The 15,384-nt window shown below is 33.6% G+C and overlaps 1 protein-coding gene across 1 annotated transcript in view; it reads right to left on the bottom strand.

Moving 5' to 3' along the window:
- The window catches only part of LOC148600785 (uncharacterized), a 29,401-nt gene extending 14,023 nt beyond the window's left edge, over window positions 1-15,378 (bottom strand). Inside the window, exons 1-12 of the mRNA XM_088556608.1 lie at window positions 15,275-15,378; window positions 13,743-13,843; window positions 12,644-12,746; window positions 11,790-11,936; window positions 8,290-8,418; window positions 7,487-7,562; window positions 5,097-5,221; window positions 4,531-4,588; window positions 4,137-4,246; window positions 2,681-3,496; window positions 1,095-2,020; window positions 384-462 (exon numbers count right to left, since the gene is read on the bottom strand). Coding sequence (XP_088412734.1) covers window positions 384-462; window positions 1,095-2,020; window positions 2,681-3,496; window positions 4,137-4,246; window positions 4,531-4,588; window positions 5,097-5,221; window positions 7,487-7,562; window positions 8,290-8,418; window positions 11,790-11,936; window positions 12,644-12,746; window positions 13,743-13,781 — 2,608 coding nt within the window. The 5' untranslated portion in view covers window positions 13,782-13,843; window positions 15,275-15,378. The remainder of the gene's footprint in view (window positions 1-383; window positions 463-1,094; window positions 2,021-2,680; window positions 3,497-4,136; window positions 4,247-4,530; window positions 4,589-5,096; window positions 5,222-7,486; window positions 7,563-8,289; window positions 8,419-11,789; window positions 11,937-12,643; window positions 12,747-13,742; window positions 13,844-15,274) is intronic.
- Window positions 15,379-15,384: the final 6 nt, after the last annotated feature.

The following is a 15,384-nucleotide window of genomic DNA, read 5'->3' as shown; positions in this document are numbered from 1 at the left end:
TTATACAGCATGTCAAAATGGTATCCAGGCATTTCATAGTTAAGTGGTGGGTGAAACCAGTTTTTATGAAAAGCCAAACCTCCAGCTTCCATAGTGGCCACAATGTACGTTTGTGTTGTACACACTAGAGCCAAAATGGGTAAAACAGAAATCAACTCAGTGTTAAAATAGATGGTTGGTGAACTGAAAAACACATCTGTAATTAATTTGTTCCATCATTGCGGAATATTCTGATAAAATATGATATCACTGATTCCTATTTCTCCCTAAGCCCTGGTTACAACCCAGTTGACTAACTTTTATGACTGTCTATCTAAATCCTTATTATGACCCTCATTGACCCAGGTGACAAAGTTTTAAAAATGACTTCCAAAGCAATATACCTTTGTTTTCTTCCTCCATAGATAGACTTCTAGATAATGTTCTCTTTCTAGAACTCCCACTACCAGTACTTGTAGATCCCTGAAAACATCATAATTATTATTATTAATTTAGGCCAACATGTTATTACATCTCTCGTTTCAACATTTATAAACAAGAACATTTGTACTTGTATCAATTTCCATGTAGATGAGAAAACATTAATTCATCAATACTGGATTTTCAAGGATTCATCAAACATTCATTAGTATGTACAAATCTATGTTTTTATGTTTATGCTGTATCGGTTTATTGATAAGAAAAAAGTGTTCCATGTCCCTGCCTGAAATAATTTTAGAAGAAATATGAATTTTCATGGCGGACACTAAAAACCATATTAATTGTCATTGTTGATATGTGAACTTGTCCAAGATTTATGACAGTGTCCTTCAGCATAAATTTTATCTAATTAGGTGGAGAATTGTAGGCATAAAAGTGCTTATAAAATGGATAGACGGTTGAGCAAGCAACTGGGCAGTTGCCCAGCATTTCTTACTTACAAAAATGAAATAATTTTTGCTATCAAATAACATGGTTGGCTTCCTTATCATTCAAGACTTCTTTTCCTTTATTTGAATACGGTAGAGAAATAAACTGCAAATTTTTACAAGTAGTCTCCTCAGCATATGAATTAATATATCATCAAAGAGATTTATGAAACTGATCATACATACCTCTTCTCTAATCTCCATCAGGGGCATTAGAACACTGGCCCCAGACCCTTCACTTGTTGCACCTTCACTTGCAGCCCCTTCACTAGCAGCTCCTTCACTTGACGCCCCTTCACTAACGGCTTCTTCACTACTGCTGGATGATGGCCCAGCCACAATGGTCTCATCAAATGTTGGTTCAGGTGGTGGAAGGACTTCATGTGGGCGTGGAATGCTAATAAGGGGATTTGTATGTGGGATGGATACCTGCACCTCGTTCATAATAGAGTTGGCATCTAAAGTGCTAAGGGGATCAATTGAGATCTGGTGCCCAGGCCCTGTAGAGGCTGCTTGGCTTGCCCCTAAATCATCATCATTAATTTCCAATCTGCCTGCACTGGGATTTACATCATCATTGCTATGTGAGGTATATGGTATTGCATTTTGTCTTAGGGACAAATGGACGGATGGGTAAATGATATTATGACCTTCATCCTGTGATCTATGAACTTCATCTGGTGACCTGTCTGTACTCTCTAAGCCATGTAAAACCAGTTGTTGCCAAAAGGATGAACTGTCACTTTCTGATTCCTCCTGAGAAATGATGGGCAATGATCTAACTCGCCCATTGCCATCTTTGTTGCCTTCACTTGCCAAATCACCTTCAATAACAAATACATTAGGTGGCAAGGTGGCCCTGTTACTTTTCTGTGGAAACTGGGGAGCACCAGATGACTCCCCAAAGATAACCTTATCGTCACAGCTGTAAAATCCAGTACTATCGCTATAGAGAGTATGAGACATGACACAAATGCTGTCACTAAACATTGGATATGAAACTCCAGTTGGAACTGTTGTGAAGCTGTCCTTATCTCTGTCAGAGGAAGCAGTTGCTCCAGCACATTCCAACTGAGAATTACGAGGTGAGCTTCGCCTGGAAAATGGCTCAACTGAAAATAGAAATTACCAGTACAAGTTATGTTTCTGGTTATTGATCAATTATCAGGAACCAGTTCCTACAAAGTCATGGCACAAATCTTTAGATTAGCAAAATTAAAGCTACTGAAAATGTAGTGTATTTTTTTTTTTTGAAAATTAACATTGATACATGGTATGTATAAAAACTTCACATAGTTTTTCATGGGAAAATATCATATGAATTTCTTGTGAAGGCTCAAATCATGTAAACTCCTTAATCAAATTTATTTGCTCAAATCAGGGGTATTTTACATGAAAACCATGTGAACTTATTTTGCCTATGAACAGTTGAAAAGACCAATGAAAGGGGATCAATGCATGGAATATTATTTCTTTATAAATAATGTACAAATAACAATGCAATTCTTAACCTATGATAAAAGAATAATAATCACAATCCAGTGCCTAATCTAGACATTACTAACAAGAAGTTTTAGTAAATTCTGTCTAAAAAATGACGAAACAGACATTTTTGCCTGTGTAATCCATTACAAAAATTTCTCCCTGTCAAAGACAAATGGGAGAAGTTAGCATATACAAGAAGTTTTTCCTCATTTCTCCCTCTAGATTAGGCCCTGCAACCACAAGTCAAAATTTCCCAAAGCAAAATAATGAAAAGAAATCATAAGTACCTTTCAATGTAGGTCGGTCAGTCTCTTTAGAAGAAGCACCAAACATACTTGATTTCTTAGGAGTAGTTGGCAAACTAAAGCTCGTCTCATCGGTGGTTTTCTTTCGGAACTTTGGCCAATGAAGATCAATCGATTGTCCCTTTCTATACTTGTCTGAAAAACTTTTATGAGAACTCTTAGGTGTCTTACTTTCACTTTCAGTCATTTTTTTAGATTTGCTTTCACATTCATTTAACCTTTTGACCTTTGTAATACTCAAATCTTTATCCTCTGCAGACATACTTTTCTTCACTTTCACAATGCTATCATTTCCAACATCTTTCTGCAAATTTCTTTTAATTTTTGTAATTCTGATATCATCGTCATCTGCTGCTATTATCTTTTCGGGTGTTTCACTCATTAAACTTTTTGTTGTTGTAGTTTCAATATCTTGACCTTTCCCATGGTCCTTTTCATCAAATCTAGCCTTGAGACTGGTTGAATCAGCGTCAGCTGCCTGCTGGTTCTGCATGCCATCTAGGTCACATGACAGAGATTTAACAATTGTTTCCTCACCAGATGTTGGTTCCAGTGCTAATGTTTTAACACCAGTTTCGTTCTCATCCATTTCAACTATGACCTCTGTAATTCTATATTTAGAACTGGTTTGTTCATGCTCTTTTGATGAGTTTGAGCTTGATTTGCTACTATCTAAACTAGAGTCAATATTTGTTATACTTGTAAGTTCGTGGTCTTCGTCTCTCGAACTATGGTTAGTGGAGCGACCTCTATCACTTCCTGTCTCAACAGGAGGCACTGGAGCATAACGACGTCCAACTGTACAAATTCAAAAAGGTATAAGATATACACACAAATTACAAGTAGTACAAAGTGCAAGATGCAATGTTTGAAAACTATGTTAAAACCTCTGACACTGTTTGAAACTTAGTATTCATGCTATAATACAAAAATATTTGCTTCATTAAAGATTCTACACCTTTGTCATACTCAGTACTAAACCCTGTATTTTTATGTACATTAGTATGATACATCACAAAGAGATATGCATTATTTCAAAAAGAAATTTATTTATATGTCAGGCAGCATTTTGTAACAGTAAGCATGAAAATTTAGCAAGTATGGTGATGGATATTAAGAAATGGTTGTGACGTTTTTTAACAGAATTTTCCATTCAAAACTTAACAAGTACATCAATAAACTGCACCATAAGACACCACAATCATATAGAAAAATTACTTCTGTAAAATGATACTTGAATAAATGTCAAACAATCAGTAGAGACGTTACATCAAAAATGTAATTATTGCAAAATGAAGTCACTGTAAGTTTCTAATACAATAAATTTCATAAAATTTGACAAGGGTTGTGAATGTACACTATGGAAATAGAAGTTATGAACATTATCCCATTCAAGGTATCACCAATTAAACTTTATTTTTAAATTCTAAACATTGACCTTTAAACAATTTAAGGAAGGCTGCACAGCACCATTTCTTTCTGAACACATAGATCAGCACCGCTGCTCCAGTCAGAATGAATAAAGATGAACCTGTCACACCAATAAGCCTGAAAATAGAACCGCACACGAACTTGCAAACATCATAATGCTGGGTATAACCCAGTTGATTCATACAGTGAAAAAAATTATAAGTCTGATGGAACAGAAAATTGATTTTGAACAACCAAAAAAGCTTCCAATGTACACCCCATTTATAAATAGCCACATGTATACCAAATTTGAAGTATATCCACAAAAATTAGCCTGTATATAGATGATCAGACCAAAAATTTAAATAGTACCAAAATCTAAATTTCTGCCTGGATATTCAATTTTCTACCAGGAGACTTACCAGATATACATCATACTGAGGCCCTCTCCATCAACATCAAGCTTAGTACTGTTAGTACCTGAAATTAAAATACTTCAGCATCAGTATCTGTAAGAACCAGGCAGTGGCTCAAACATGGTATGAAATAATCAACATTGTAAACCATTTATCTATTTTATGTCATTTTGAGCAATTGTTTTGTGGTATCTGGAAAAGCTATTTTAAGAAAAAAGTCTAAAACCTGAGTTGCTATTATTGTGATCATAACTCAATCAAGTATGAAGTAATAATAAAAACCTAACTAACTAAACCACAAAAATACTGTATTAATTTGTGCCATTTTGATGATCGACAAGTATGCAAAAAGAAAGTACACTCTGTAGGTAGTAGCAAATATCACTATAGACAAGATGAACCATCTATTATTAAAAAGGTCTAACTCATCAACCTGAAACAGTCAATCAGATATTGGAAGAGGTTTTTTTTCAAGATATCTTCTACACCTGCTTAAAACCAATTTCAGACATATCATAGCCAGATCAGTTTGGTCAGCTGTTGGCGGAGGTGTAAGAGGAGGGGGGTCGTACCTTGATCAGTTTGGTCAGTTGTTGGCGGAGGTGTAGGAGGAGGGGGGTCTTTCGATGTCCTCTTCCTACAAGTTCTGTCATGCTTGGATGATCCTGGATGTACTTCTACCTGGTGACGACCACACCTGGAAATAACAAAAATGTAAATGAATGACAATTACTAAGATCAAGAATTTTATTTCAAGAGAGATATATAAGTGGTCTAAGATCCAGTTTCATAAAAAAATTTCAAATAGAGATTTTCCTCAAATTCTTGAGTTTTTCTAAAATCTTTGATTTCAAGTAATCTGATTGGTTGAAATTTGAGTTGAGGAAGGATTTGAGGAAATCTAAATTTGAGCTTTTGTCATGAAACTGGCTCCTAGACCCTCATCTTCTGAACAAGGATCTCTGAACTTCAACCTTCAATCTCTTGCATTAATCAACACTTCATTTATGATCTTCCATTTTCTTCAAGTGGAACTTCAATTTGAAATATGAACAAAAAGCTTTGCCAAGCACAGTATGATAGGACTGCATCTATGTGAACTCTGTTCAGCTGGGGTAAGTGTGGACAATATCAGTTTTTGACACGTTTAAATATAATGACTTATAATTCATTCTAGTCACAACTGGTTTAGATTCAATATTGAACATTCATGTTTTTCAGCAAACTAAAACTTGAGGGGAAACGAATACAAAAATGTATCCCAACAATAGAACATTCCTATAGGAAGCTGAAGGTAGAAAATATCAGAAACCTGTGATTAATAGTACCCAAGGAAAATGTGACAAAATATCAGCAACCTGTGATTAATAGTACCCCAAATGTGACAAAACTTTTGTATATTACCACTGTATAACAAACAAACAGTGCAAAAAAAACACATCCCATAAATACAGTTCACCAATATGAAGCTTTGTATAAAATATCAACAGCCTGTGATTTATAGAAATTTTGTCACAATGTTTTGTATGGGATGACTGAAAGACAGATAACAGAAGGAAAGACACAGTATACCCCATCTCCTACATAGCAAGGGTATAATTAATGGTAATAAATACCCCAATTCAACCATTTTAGTCAAACTTCAAAAGGGGCGACATTGTACAAATCATCATACAAAAGGAATATATATCAGATATCTAAGCATTTCCTTGTAGAAGCTGGTGAATCTATTACAGAATATTAGAAAAGTGTAACTTACAGACTCACAGACACTATGTGCCTGATAAATGATTAATTATACATCAATACACGTAGTAGCATATTATTTATTAGTTATTAATAAAATATTACCATTATTAGTTAACAATATCACATCATCGTAATTCATGTGTGGTTTTATAATTGAATGCATGATGATTAAAATGCATACAGACAGACAGACAAAAGAATTTTTTTTTATTACAGTAACTATTAAGCTGTATTAATATGAATTTATGAATTAGTATGCAATGATTATAGCATGCAAGTATAGGTAAAATCTCCTTGTTTCATCTTCCATTGTTGGACCTTAGGAGGCTGAGTTCATAGCAGTTAGTTAAGCTGTTAAAAGTTATGCATGTTAATGTATAATAAGAAGATAAACTGTTTTATAAACATTATTCACAATTATCTGCAAAAATTATAATACAATACTAATTAACTTTAAATATTCATATCCATCTTCTATCTTCCAATACATCATTAGGTCTATGAATCTTCCTTCAGTCAAAGGAGGATGGCATTAATATCTGACCAACTGACCTCTTCTGGTGCAAAATATGTGGACAGACAACGGGCCAGAAAGGAATACCTTTAGTACCCCAAACTTTGTATTCTGGGGTATAAAAATTGTAATAGTCATGAAAATTTTCCTTATCAGGTAAATTTTTGAAAATATTCCAGGACTTAATCAAACAAAAGGCCTAAAATCCTACAAGAGCGAATAACCAAAATATGATTACGAATGCCAAAGAAGGCACAGATTTAACAAGTTTGCAGAACTAGTTACGTGCAGGTGTTAAAAGTGTTCTTGGCACAAGATGTCATATTATGCTTACTTGTGATTACTGACTGACTATCCTATTTATTATATTGGATTTTCTCCATAATTTGTTGATTTTTTAACTGAATTTTGTGATTTCCAGATTGATATTCATGTTGATATTTTGGCATGAGAAAGTCAGACAGTGGAAGTATCGTGTCTATTTCACAAAAATAGTTATCAAATTTTATTACACAGGAAACATTTGAAAAATCACAGCTATTTACTCAAAAAATGTATTTAATACTTACCAATACAAGTAAACTAATTTTTTTCTTTGAACAGAATACTTAAAAATATGTTAAAACACATACAGTAACCATGGTAATACATATCTTAAGCTTTTACAACACAAAACATATTTATCAAATCAAAACCTACTTTGTTTTTTTCTTACATACACCATAGGCTTTGTCTTCAGATTTAAAATATTCATCTGGGCATTCTACACAGAAACCTGAAAAAAAAAAAAAAAATTGATAGATTTTTTTTTTCAATTATGCTAGGTACTTATGTTTTGGTAATATTTTATTTTTATAATACCTGAGGATCTCTTTGTCAACCATGACATCCTTTTAATTTCCTCAAAAAAGAATTAATCCCTCAATTCCATTGGAGTATGCATTATCAATCAGAACTACTAGACCAACTTCTGCTACACTAAAAAATAACCTCAGATGCAGAAAGGAGAATTTCTTCTTGAAAAATTTGATAGAAATGTAGTCATAGGCGACTCAAAATAATTCTATCCACCAGGTGGCACTAAAAAATGTGGTTAGATATCACAAGAAATAAAGAACAACAACTCAGTCATGAATTTTGGCATGAAGTGAGGAGCTAGAAAAAAAAAGTAAAGGTAAAAATTTCAACCAGTAGAACTATAATTTTAGAATCCGATCAGTCAAAATTCTGGACAGATCAGTTCACCTATTGTCTCTGAGGTTTTTCTTCGGTGTAACCAGAAAGGCTGAGGAGTTCTGATTGTTTGCATTATGTCAAAAGGGAATGACCAAAACAATTTTTTGGAGAATTGTAAAGAAATTATACAAAATATAGTGTGGGCTTGTAGATCAAAAAGGTTATCCATAGATCACTGATATGATTAATGTAATGCAAACCCCACTGGTGCAATATTAGATCTATAACCAGAAGAGACAACAAAAATATGAATAAAATCAACAAACCATCATCATCAAGTTCATGTCCTGAGTCCTTACAACTCTTTGTATCAAGATGGCAGTTGTTGATGTCGTGTCCATAGTAACCAATATACTTGTTGCACACACATTTCCCATCAAGTAGTATGGTATCCACTAAAAACAAATATCATTCAGCAACATTTAAAGATAAACAAAACTAACATAAAGTTGACTTGGTGTATCTCCATTTGTATAGGAAGTTGACATCGGAAAGCACCCAAAATTGTTTACAACATATGGATCATCTATATAAAGCCACATATAAAATTTAAAATCAATTCTTCTATTAGGAGCTGAGTTTTTGTGACAAAAATTTTCTCTATGACTCCATATAGTAAATGGCAAAGTCCTACATAACAGTAATCTGATATCAAATAGCACAATTAAATAACTTACAACATATGCCCCATTTTTAAAAAGCCACAAACCAAATTTGATTACAAAAAAGTAATCAAGGGAACCAAGGTTATAGCAGTAATTAAAAAATGTAATCCAGGGACAAAGATCAGACATGGAAATCAGACATACACAACAAAGAACACAAAGTAACTAAAATCATACATACAAAGTAACAAAAGCAAATGAGCAACTCAGACTCCACTAAAAACTGGGAGCATGGACCAGATGCACTGGTAGGATAAGCTTATGCAATATAGTTCAAGATAAAAACACCATTAAGTTGCACATATTATTGAGCTAGGTATACTCCCTACTCCCACTCATACAGGTTGATATTTAACAGTAACAAAATCACTTACAATGTATATCCCATCTATAAAGCCCCATACCAAATTTGAAATCAATATGTCTAGTGAAAGCTGGGATTTTTAAGGGGAAATTTGTTTATGTTCTATATCATATATACTGAAAAATGGGAAAGTCCCACAGAACAGGCAGTTAATTTCAAAGAGCACCTGAAATCACTAACAACATATGCCCCATCTATATAAAGCCGCATACCAAATTTAAAATCAATCTTTCTAGTGAGAGCCAAGATTTTTGTGGGAACATTTTTGAAGGGCCAATGGACAAGGTGATTTCAATATATTGAACTTCACCTAAAATTCTACCCTTTTAATTTATTTACGAAGATATTCTTCCTTCATTAAAACCACCCGTCTTTAAGAATACCACCTGCTCCAACTGGAAATCTTTTTTAATTACAATTCCATTCTACACTTTTTTATACTTCCACCGTAAAGCATGAACATTAGACACAGATGTAATTTTTAGAAAATGGATTTTGCAAATGTAAATAAAGAAAATGTCAGTAATTTATTGATTGATTGATTGCTGGAGTTAAACACCCAAGCAGCAATATTTCAGCTATATTCAGGTGATGAACATGAAATGATGATAGGGTTGTCAAATTTTGTCTGCCACTGGAAATAGGGAGAAGTGGGTAGGGACAGGCAATTTAGCCTCCTGTGGCAGGGCACTATGGTTCCTACTCCGATAGAATATCACAGGAGGATCTTAACGTGCGAGGAATGTGGCATCTTTCCCAAGACATTGCACCACTATGATTTGTGGTCAGATTTCCCATATTATGGCCTGATGATCCTAGCATGGAACAAGCCAGGGTTACCCCATTCCACCACCTGGGGTACACATCCCAGTTACTCTCTGGGCAAAGTACCCTAGCCCCCGGCCACGGTTCTGAGCACTATATAGTCATCTTTTATGACAAGCTTAGTGCTGCTGCAAGCCTAATTTTTTACACCTGGACCCGCATGGGACTAGTAATTTTTTGGCAACAAGGACAAAAGGGGACAACATGAATCGTCCAAAGAGGAATGGGATTGTTCAGTTTTATTAAAGAAAAATTCCAATTTATTAGCATATGCCTTTTTTGTGCATTGTGATTGGTTGTTCACCTTTTACCTCAGCAATGTCTTGTTTTTACAACTGTGTAAATTCCATGTACAAATCTTAAACAACATGGCTAACATCACTTTGACAAAAGATAGAGCTGTTTAGAGGCTTAAAACGGTGTTATCTGCTTTATTCCATTCTTTTATCAGCATAGTATATTAACAACAAGAGGCTCTCAGGAGCCTGAATCACTACCTGGTTAAAGTTTGTCTTTCAAGAACAATAAATTTAACAAGGAGTTGTCCAACAATTCTGATTCAAAAAGAATTTGGTAGGACTTATCATAAGGATCATTTCAATAATTGAAAATTTCTTTCTATCTATTATAATTTTCAAGATACTGGCTGAAAACTGCAAAAAAAAAAAAAGAAATCATTTTCCATCTTTCAAAGGCAATAACTCATACAAGGAGTCACCAGACAACTTCGATTCCTGAAGACTTTTAAAGGCCTTATAATTAAGATCATTTCAGCAATTGAAAGAGTTTGGCTAAACCTAACGGTTTTGGAGATACACGCGAAAAACTACTGTCTGGTCCATATGTTCTATTTTAGTAATGTCGACCATGTTTTTCAACAGATCAAAAATCCCCAAGTCAGTTCTATGCAGGATACTCCAAGAAACATTCATACCAAGTTTTGTTCCATTTGGTTAAGTAGTGTCAGTGGAGAAAATTTTTGAAAGAAATAACATTAAAAGTAGCAAAAAAATGTTGAAAAAGGGCAATAACTCAAACATGGCTTCACAGATTAAAATAAAAATTTTACTAGATGAATCTCACCATGCTTAACACTTATACCCTGTCAGAATTTGGATAAACCTAACGGTTGTGATGATATATGCAAAAAACTACTGTCTGACCCCTATGTTCTATTTTTAGTAACAGCAGCCATGTTTTTCAACAGATCAAAATTCCCCACATCAGGTCTATGCAGGATACCTGAAGGAACAGTCAGACCAAGTTTGGTTCCAATTCAGGTCAAGTAGAGTCAAAAGAGAAGAGTTTGGAAAAATTGTTAACAACGACGACGATGGACGCCAAGTGATGGCAATAGCTCACCAGGCCTTTTGAAAGAATTTAGTTATCAGAAGCCTGTCAATACTTTGAATATTGAAGTTGATAACCATGTCACACTGTTGGTTGAATGCCGCCATTTCCAATGTCAATTTCACTGAATGAGATGCTTTATATTTCAGATAGTTAGGGATTGGAATTATAAGGATTAAACACTGTTTTTCCAGAATTCATGGATGTGTAAAATCTGACCATTCACTCACAGACCTGACATATTTTTTTGTTTTGTTTTGTGAATGAATGGTCGGATATTACACATAGAAAAAATTCTGGAAAAACAGTGTTTAATCCTTTAAAAGTAGGTGCATCAAATTGTTTCGAGAAATTACCAAAACACAAATTTAATAATATTCAGTATAATAAAACCCATACTGTCAGTATGAGGGTAGTTGAGGGTGGTATACTAGATTATCACACATTGAAAAGAATATCACTGACTTCATACAGGGTGATATTCTTCCTTCTAATAAACCAGCCTCAACTGAAGGCGGTATGTGTATAATACCACGCATATATTGAGTTTAATATTTAGTACCTTCAGCACATGTAGGTTTGTTAACACAGATACTAATCTGTTCGGACCATTCCTTGGTCTGTATGGTATCTTTAGTGTATTGACCACGAGGACAGGCCTTACATGTATCATCGCCATCATTTACAGTGCACAAGATAAATTGTTGACCTGAAATAGAATGGTAAAATACCTTATAATGTACCTTAGGAAAATTTTATTTAGTTCAAAAATTGTTATAGATTCACAACGAACCTTTCAAAAAGAATTCATTGGCATTTTCCCTATACTTGAATACAAAAAATGGCATTAAATATATAATATCTAAATCTTATACATACATATGCACACAAACAATTCAACATTTAACAAAAATTAAGCCAATTATTACAGTAAACTTCAATATTTTATATTTCAATTTTTTTTTTTTTTAAATGCAAAACCTATGCTTGCTTCCTCACTCATCTGAATCTATTGTTTATTTGATAAAATAGCATGTCTATATTAAAAATATAAGTAGACGAACTAAAGCACAGCTCTTTATCAGATAATTTGAACCAAAATAATTGTATTTTACGTCTGGGCAAACATTCCATAGAAAATTGAAATCTTGGCGCATGTAAGGCAATTCTAATGAAGAAAACAAGATTCAGGGCAAAAATTGCCAAGACTCACTTATATAAGGCCAAGTCAACATTACTCATTTTACTCTGATTTAAAATCAATACAATCAGGTTTAGGTAATATGCTTTGGTCAAAACATATATCTTTTGTAAATTTGCACATTTTTTTAATGATTTTACCACTTCCATTCAGACTTAAAAAAACTGTTAAGGTATCAAGAACTAATCTTGTAAAGGGACTGTATAAAAACTTACTTTCTGCACAGACAGTTGGATTACAACATATCTTGTTACCATGGTGATCTATCCTGGGTTTCTGACCTTCTTTACAGTCTCCCTTAATACTAGCAATGATGAGCTGAAAAGAATTATATTACAAAAATAAATTTTGGAAAATATTATCCTTTAGGCCTCAAAACAAATTATTTGGTTCTCAACATCTCTTCTGAGGGTGCCTCTCATTACCTATCTTTATTGCCCTATTGGGGTCTACATTTCAGACAACAAGCTCCTACCCTTAATCTGAAAATAATTTCAAATAGGATACACTGGCTTGGAAACAATATATCTGCAAGCCCAACACTACTTTTACCAGCATTGGCTGGTGGGATGGTCCCAATTTTCAAGACTGCTATCTATAAAATAAAATGAAAATGCCTCCCATAAAATTTTTTCCTGTCTATGAACAATGTAAAAATCACTTACCACACTTATTTGGAGCAACTAAATGGTAAAATAAATGAACCCCCCTCAATGGATTGCATGAAAATGGCATGAGAACCAAGAATTAACATAGAAGGGCCTTAAAGACTTTAACAATTGCAATATAGTTGGATGTAGGTGGGATCCGAAGAAGGTGTGACAAATTTGGATTTCTTTTTGCGTGAAATCTGGATTTTTCACAAATTCTTCCACCCCCCCCCAGAGTATTAATTCTATTTAAGCCCCCCCCTATACTTGAGTTCCTGGACCCACCCCAGCAACGAATACAAGTTGACATGATGCAGTAATTCCTTTATCATGTCCAGTGAAATCTGAAAATGCACATAAAGCCTAAATCCATACACATGAAAAAAGTTATAGATAATATCATTATCCCAAATAAGACAAAAACTTAAACAGGCTGACCTTCCATCATATCCATAACAACATCCTTTACCATAATTTAGCAGTAAAGATTCACTGATCACTCTATCAACAACTCAGAGTTAACTTAAGGAATAATAGAACTTTTTTTCACCATCTTACAGAATTTTTTTTTGCCAATAATTGATCAGATCCTTAATTTTTTATTTGACCAATTTTGGACTTCCCGTAACCATTTAGCTCCCTTTGGGAGCATATAAATATTTACCATTATAATTATTATTCTCTCCTTGCAATGTCCATCCATATTTTCTTCTTACCATAACTGCCTAATGTGCCAAACTGAAGTATGTATTTACCTGTAGAATCCTAAAAAAATCATGAGGAAACATTTATCTGATAGTCATTATGACCCATTCCATTCTCATTAATATGTTACATATTTAAGTAGTACTCTAGCTAAGAATCATGCAAAATGTGATTCATGGGTAAAAAGCCCACATATTTTTATTTTTGATATTTTGTTTGAATAGCCATAGTAAACAAAAATTTACATTCAGTTCGTAATATAACCTGTGTTCTCAGGAGATAAAAATTATACAGAATGCACTGTAGATTTCAAAATTAAGGCAGTAACTCTGTAAAAGACACTTAAATACAATAGAATCTATTGAAATTTCAATGTTAATTATCTCCTAAGAGCAGGCAGATTTGAATGAATAATTACACATTTCATAGTATAGACCCATAAAACAACTTAATTTTACAAATAAAAAAATGTAGCCTTTTTTGGGGTGTATCACATTTTTTAGATTTTGCATGATTCTTACAAAGACTGTTACTTAATTATTATGAGTCATTCTTGTTATATAGATGTTTGGTTAAATAAAATTGAACACATTGGTAAAATGCACATAACACATACTGGAAATACTTGTTTCCATAATATCTTTTTTCCCCATTCTAAGCCAGTGTGAAAATGCACACGACAAAAACTCTTGACTGATCTTCCTCAATTTGCATGACTCTTAGGTAAGCCTGTACTTAAAGTGTAAAAAGACCAATACATGCTGATAGTGCTACAGACTTTGATGACCAATTATAAAGACTGCTGTGAACAGGGAATGTTCTGAACTTCCCTAATGTAGCAATTTGCGATTCTCTACTTATACATTCTATTCTCATTGGTATTGTAATGTTATATACTTTTCATCATTACTAAAACATATTATGGTAATTATTCAAGAAAAGAATATATTGTGGCAAAATAAGGCTATCAATACATTCATCCAAGAACTTTAAATATGTCACCTCCCCCCCCCACACCCCCCAAAAAAAAACTAAAAAAGGAACATACTTTTGTTGAAAAATGTTGCATTCCCTATAAACTGATCAATGTCAAATTGATATTGTATGTGCATGAACAAAACTCCAATAATAACAAAGCTTGCAAATAAAGCAGACATTGACATCACATGAAAAAAAAATATAGTCAATAAAAACATTACAATGACTCAATCAAAACGTTATACAAAGAATATGCCAAAATTAATGTGAATAAAAAATATGCATTTAATTCTAGGATGAAAATAAATTTGTGGGATATAAAACTGTCTAACCACCAATGCTACAATCCAGAACAATGCTACAGGATCCCAGAAGACTTTACAAAATATGTAAAGCCAGTGTATCTAAGATTTACCTCAAATTACTCAAAAAATAATAATTAACTAGACATTGTGAAGATGTAATTGTGGCCTTGTTGTAGTTATTGTGCAGTTTAAGTGCTAATTGTCTTACCTATGTTGAAAAATACTTCAAGACGCAATTTGCGAATTTATTGTTTATCTAATGTATGCAGCCACTGCATATCTGTGAACTAAAAATAGTAATTAGGTGCTTCCCACAGG

Source organism: Perna viridis, chromosome 12 (assembly GCF_037379345.1).
Source record: "Perna viridis isolate PV_CMFRI_1.1 ecotype Kerala chromosome 12, ASM3737934v1, whole genome shotgun sequence".
Classification (NCBI taxonomy): Eukaryota; Metazoa; Mollusca; class Bivalvia; order Mytilida; family Mytilidae; genus Perna; species Perna viridis.
This window is presented reverse-complemented; position numbering and strand designations above follow the sequence as displayed.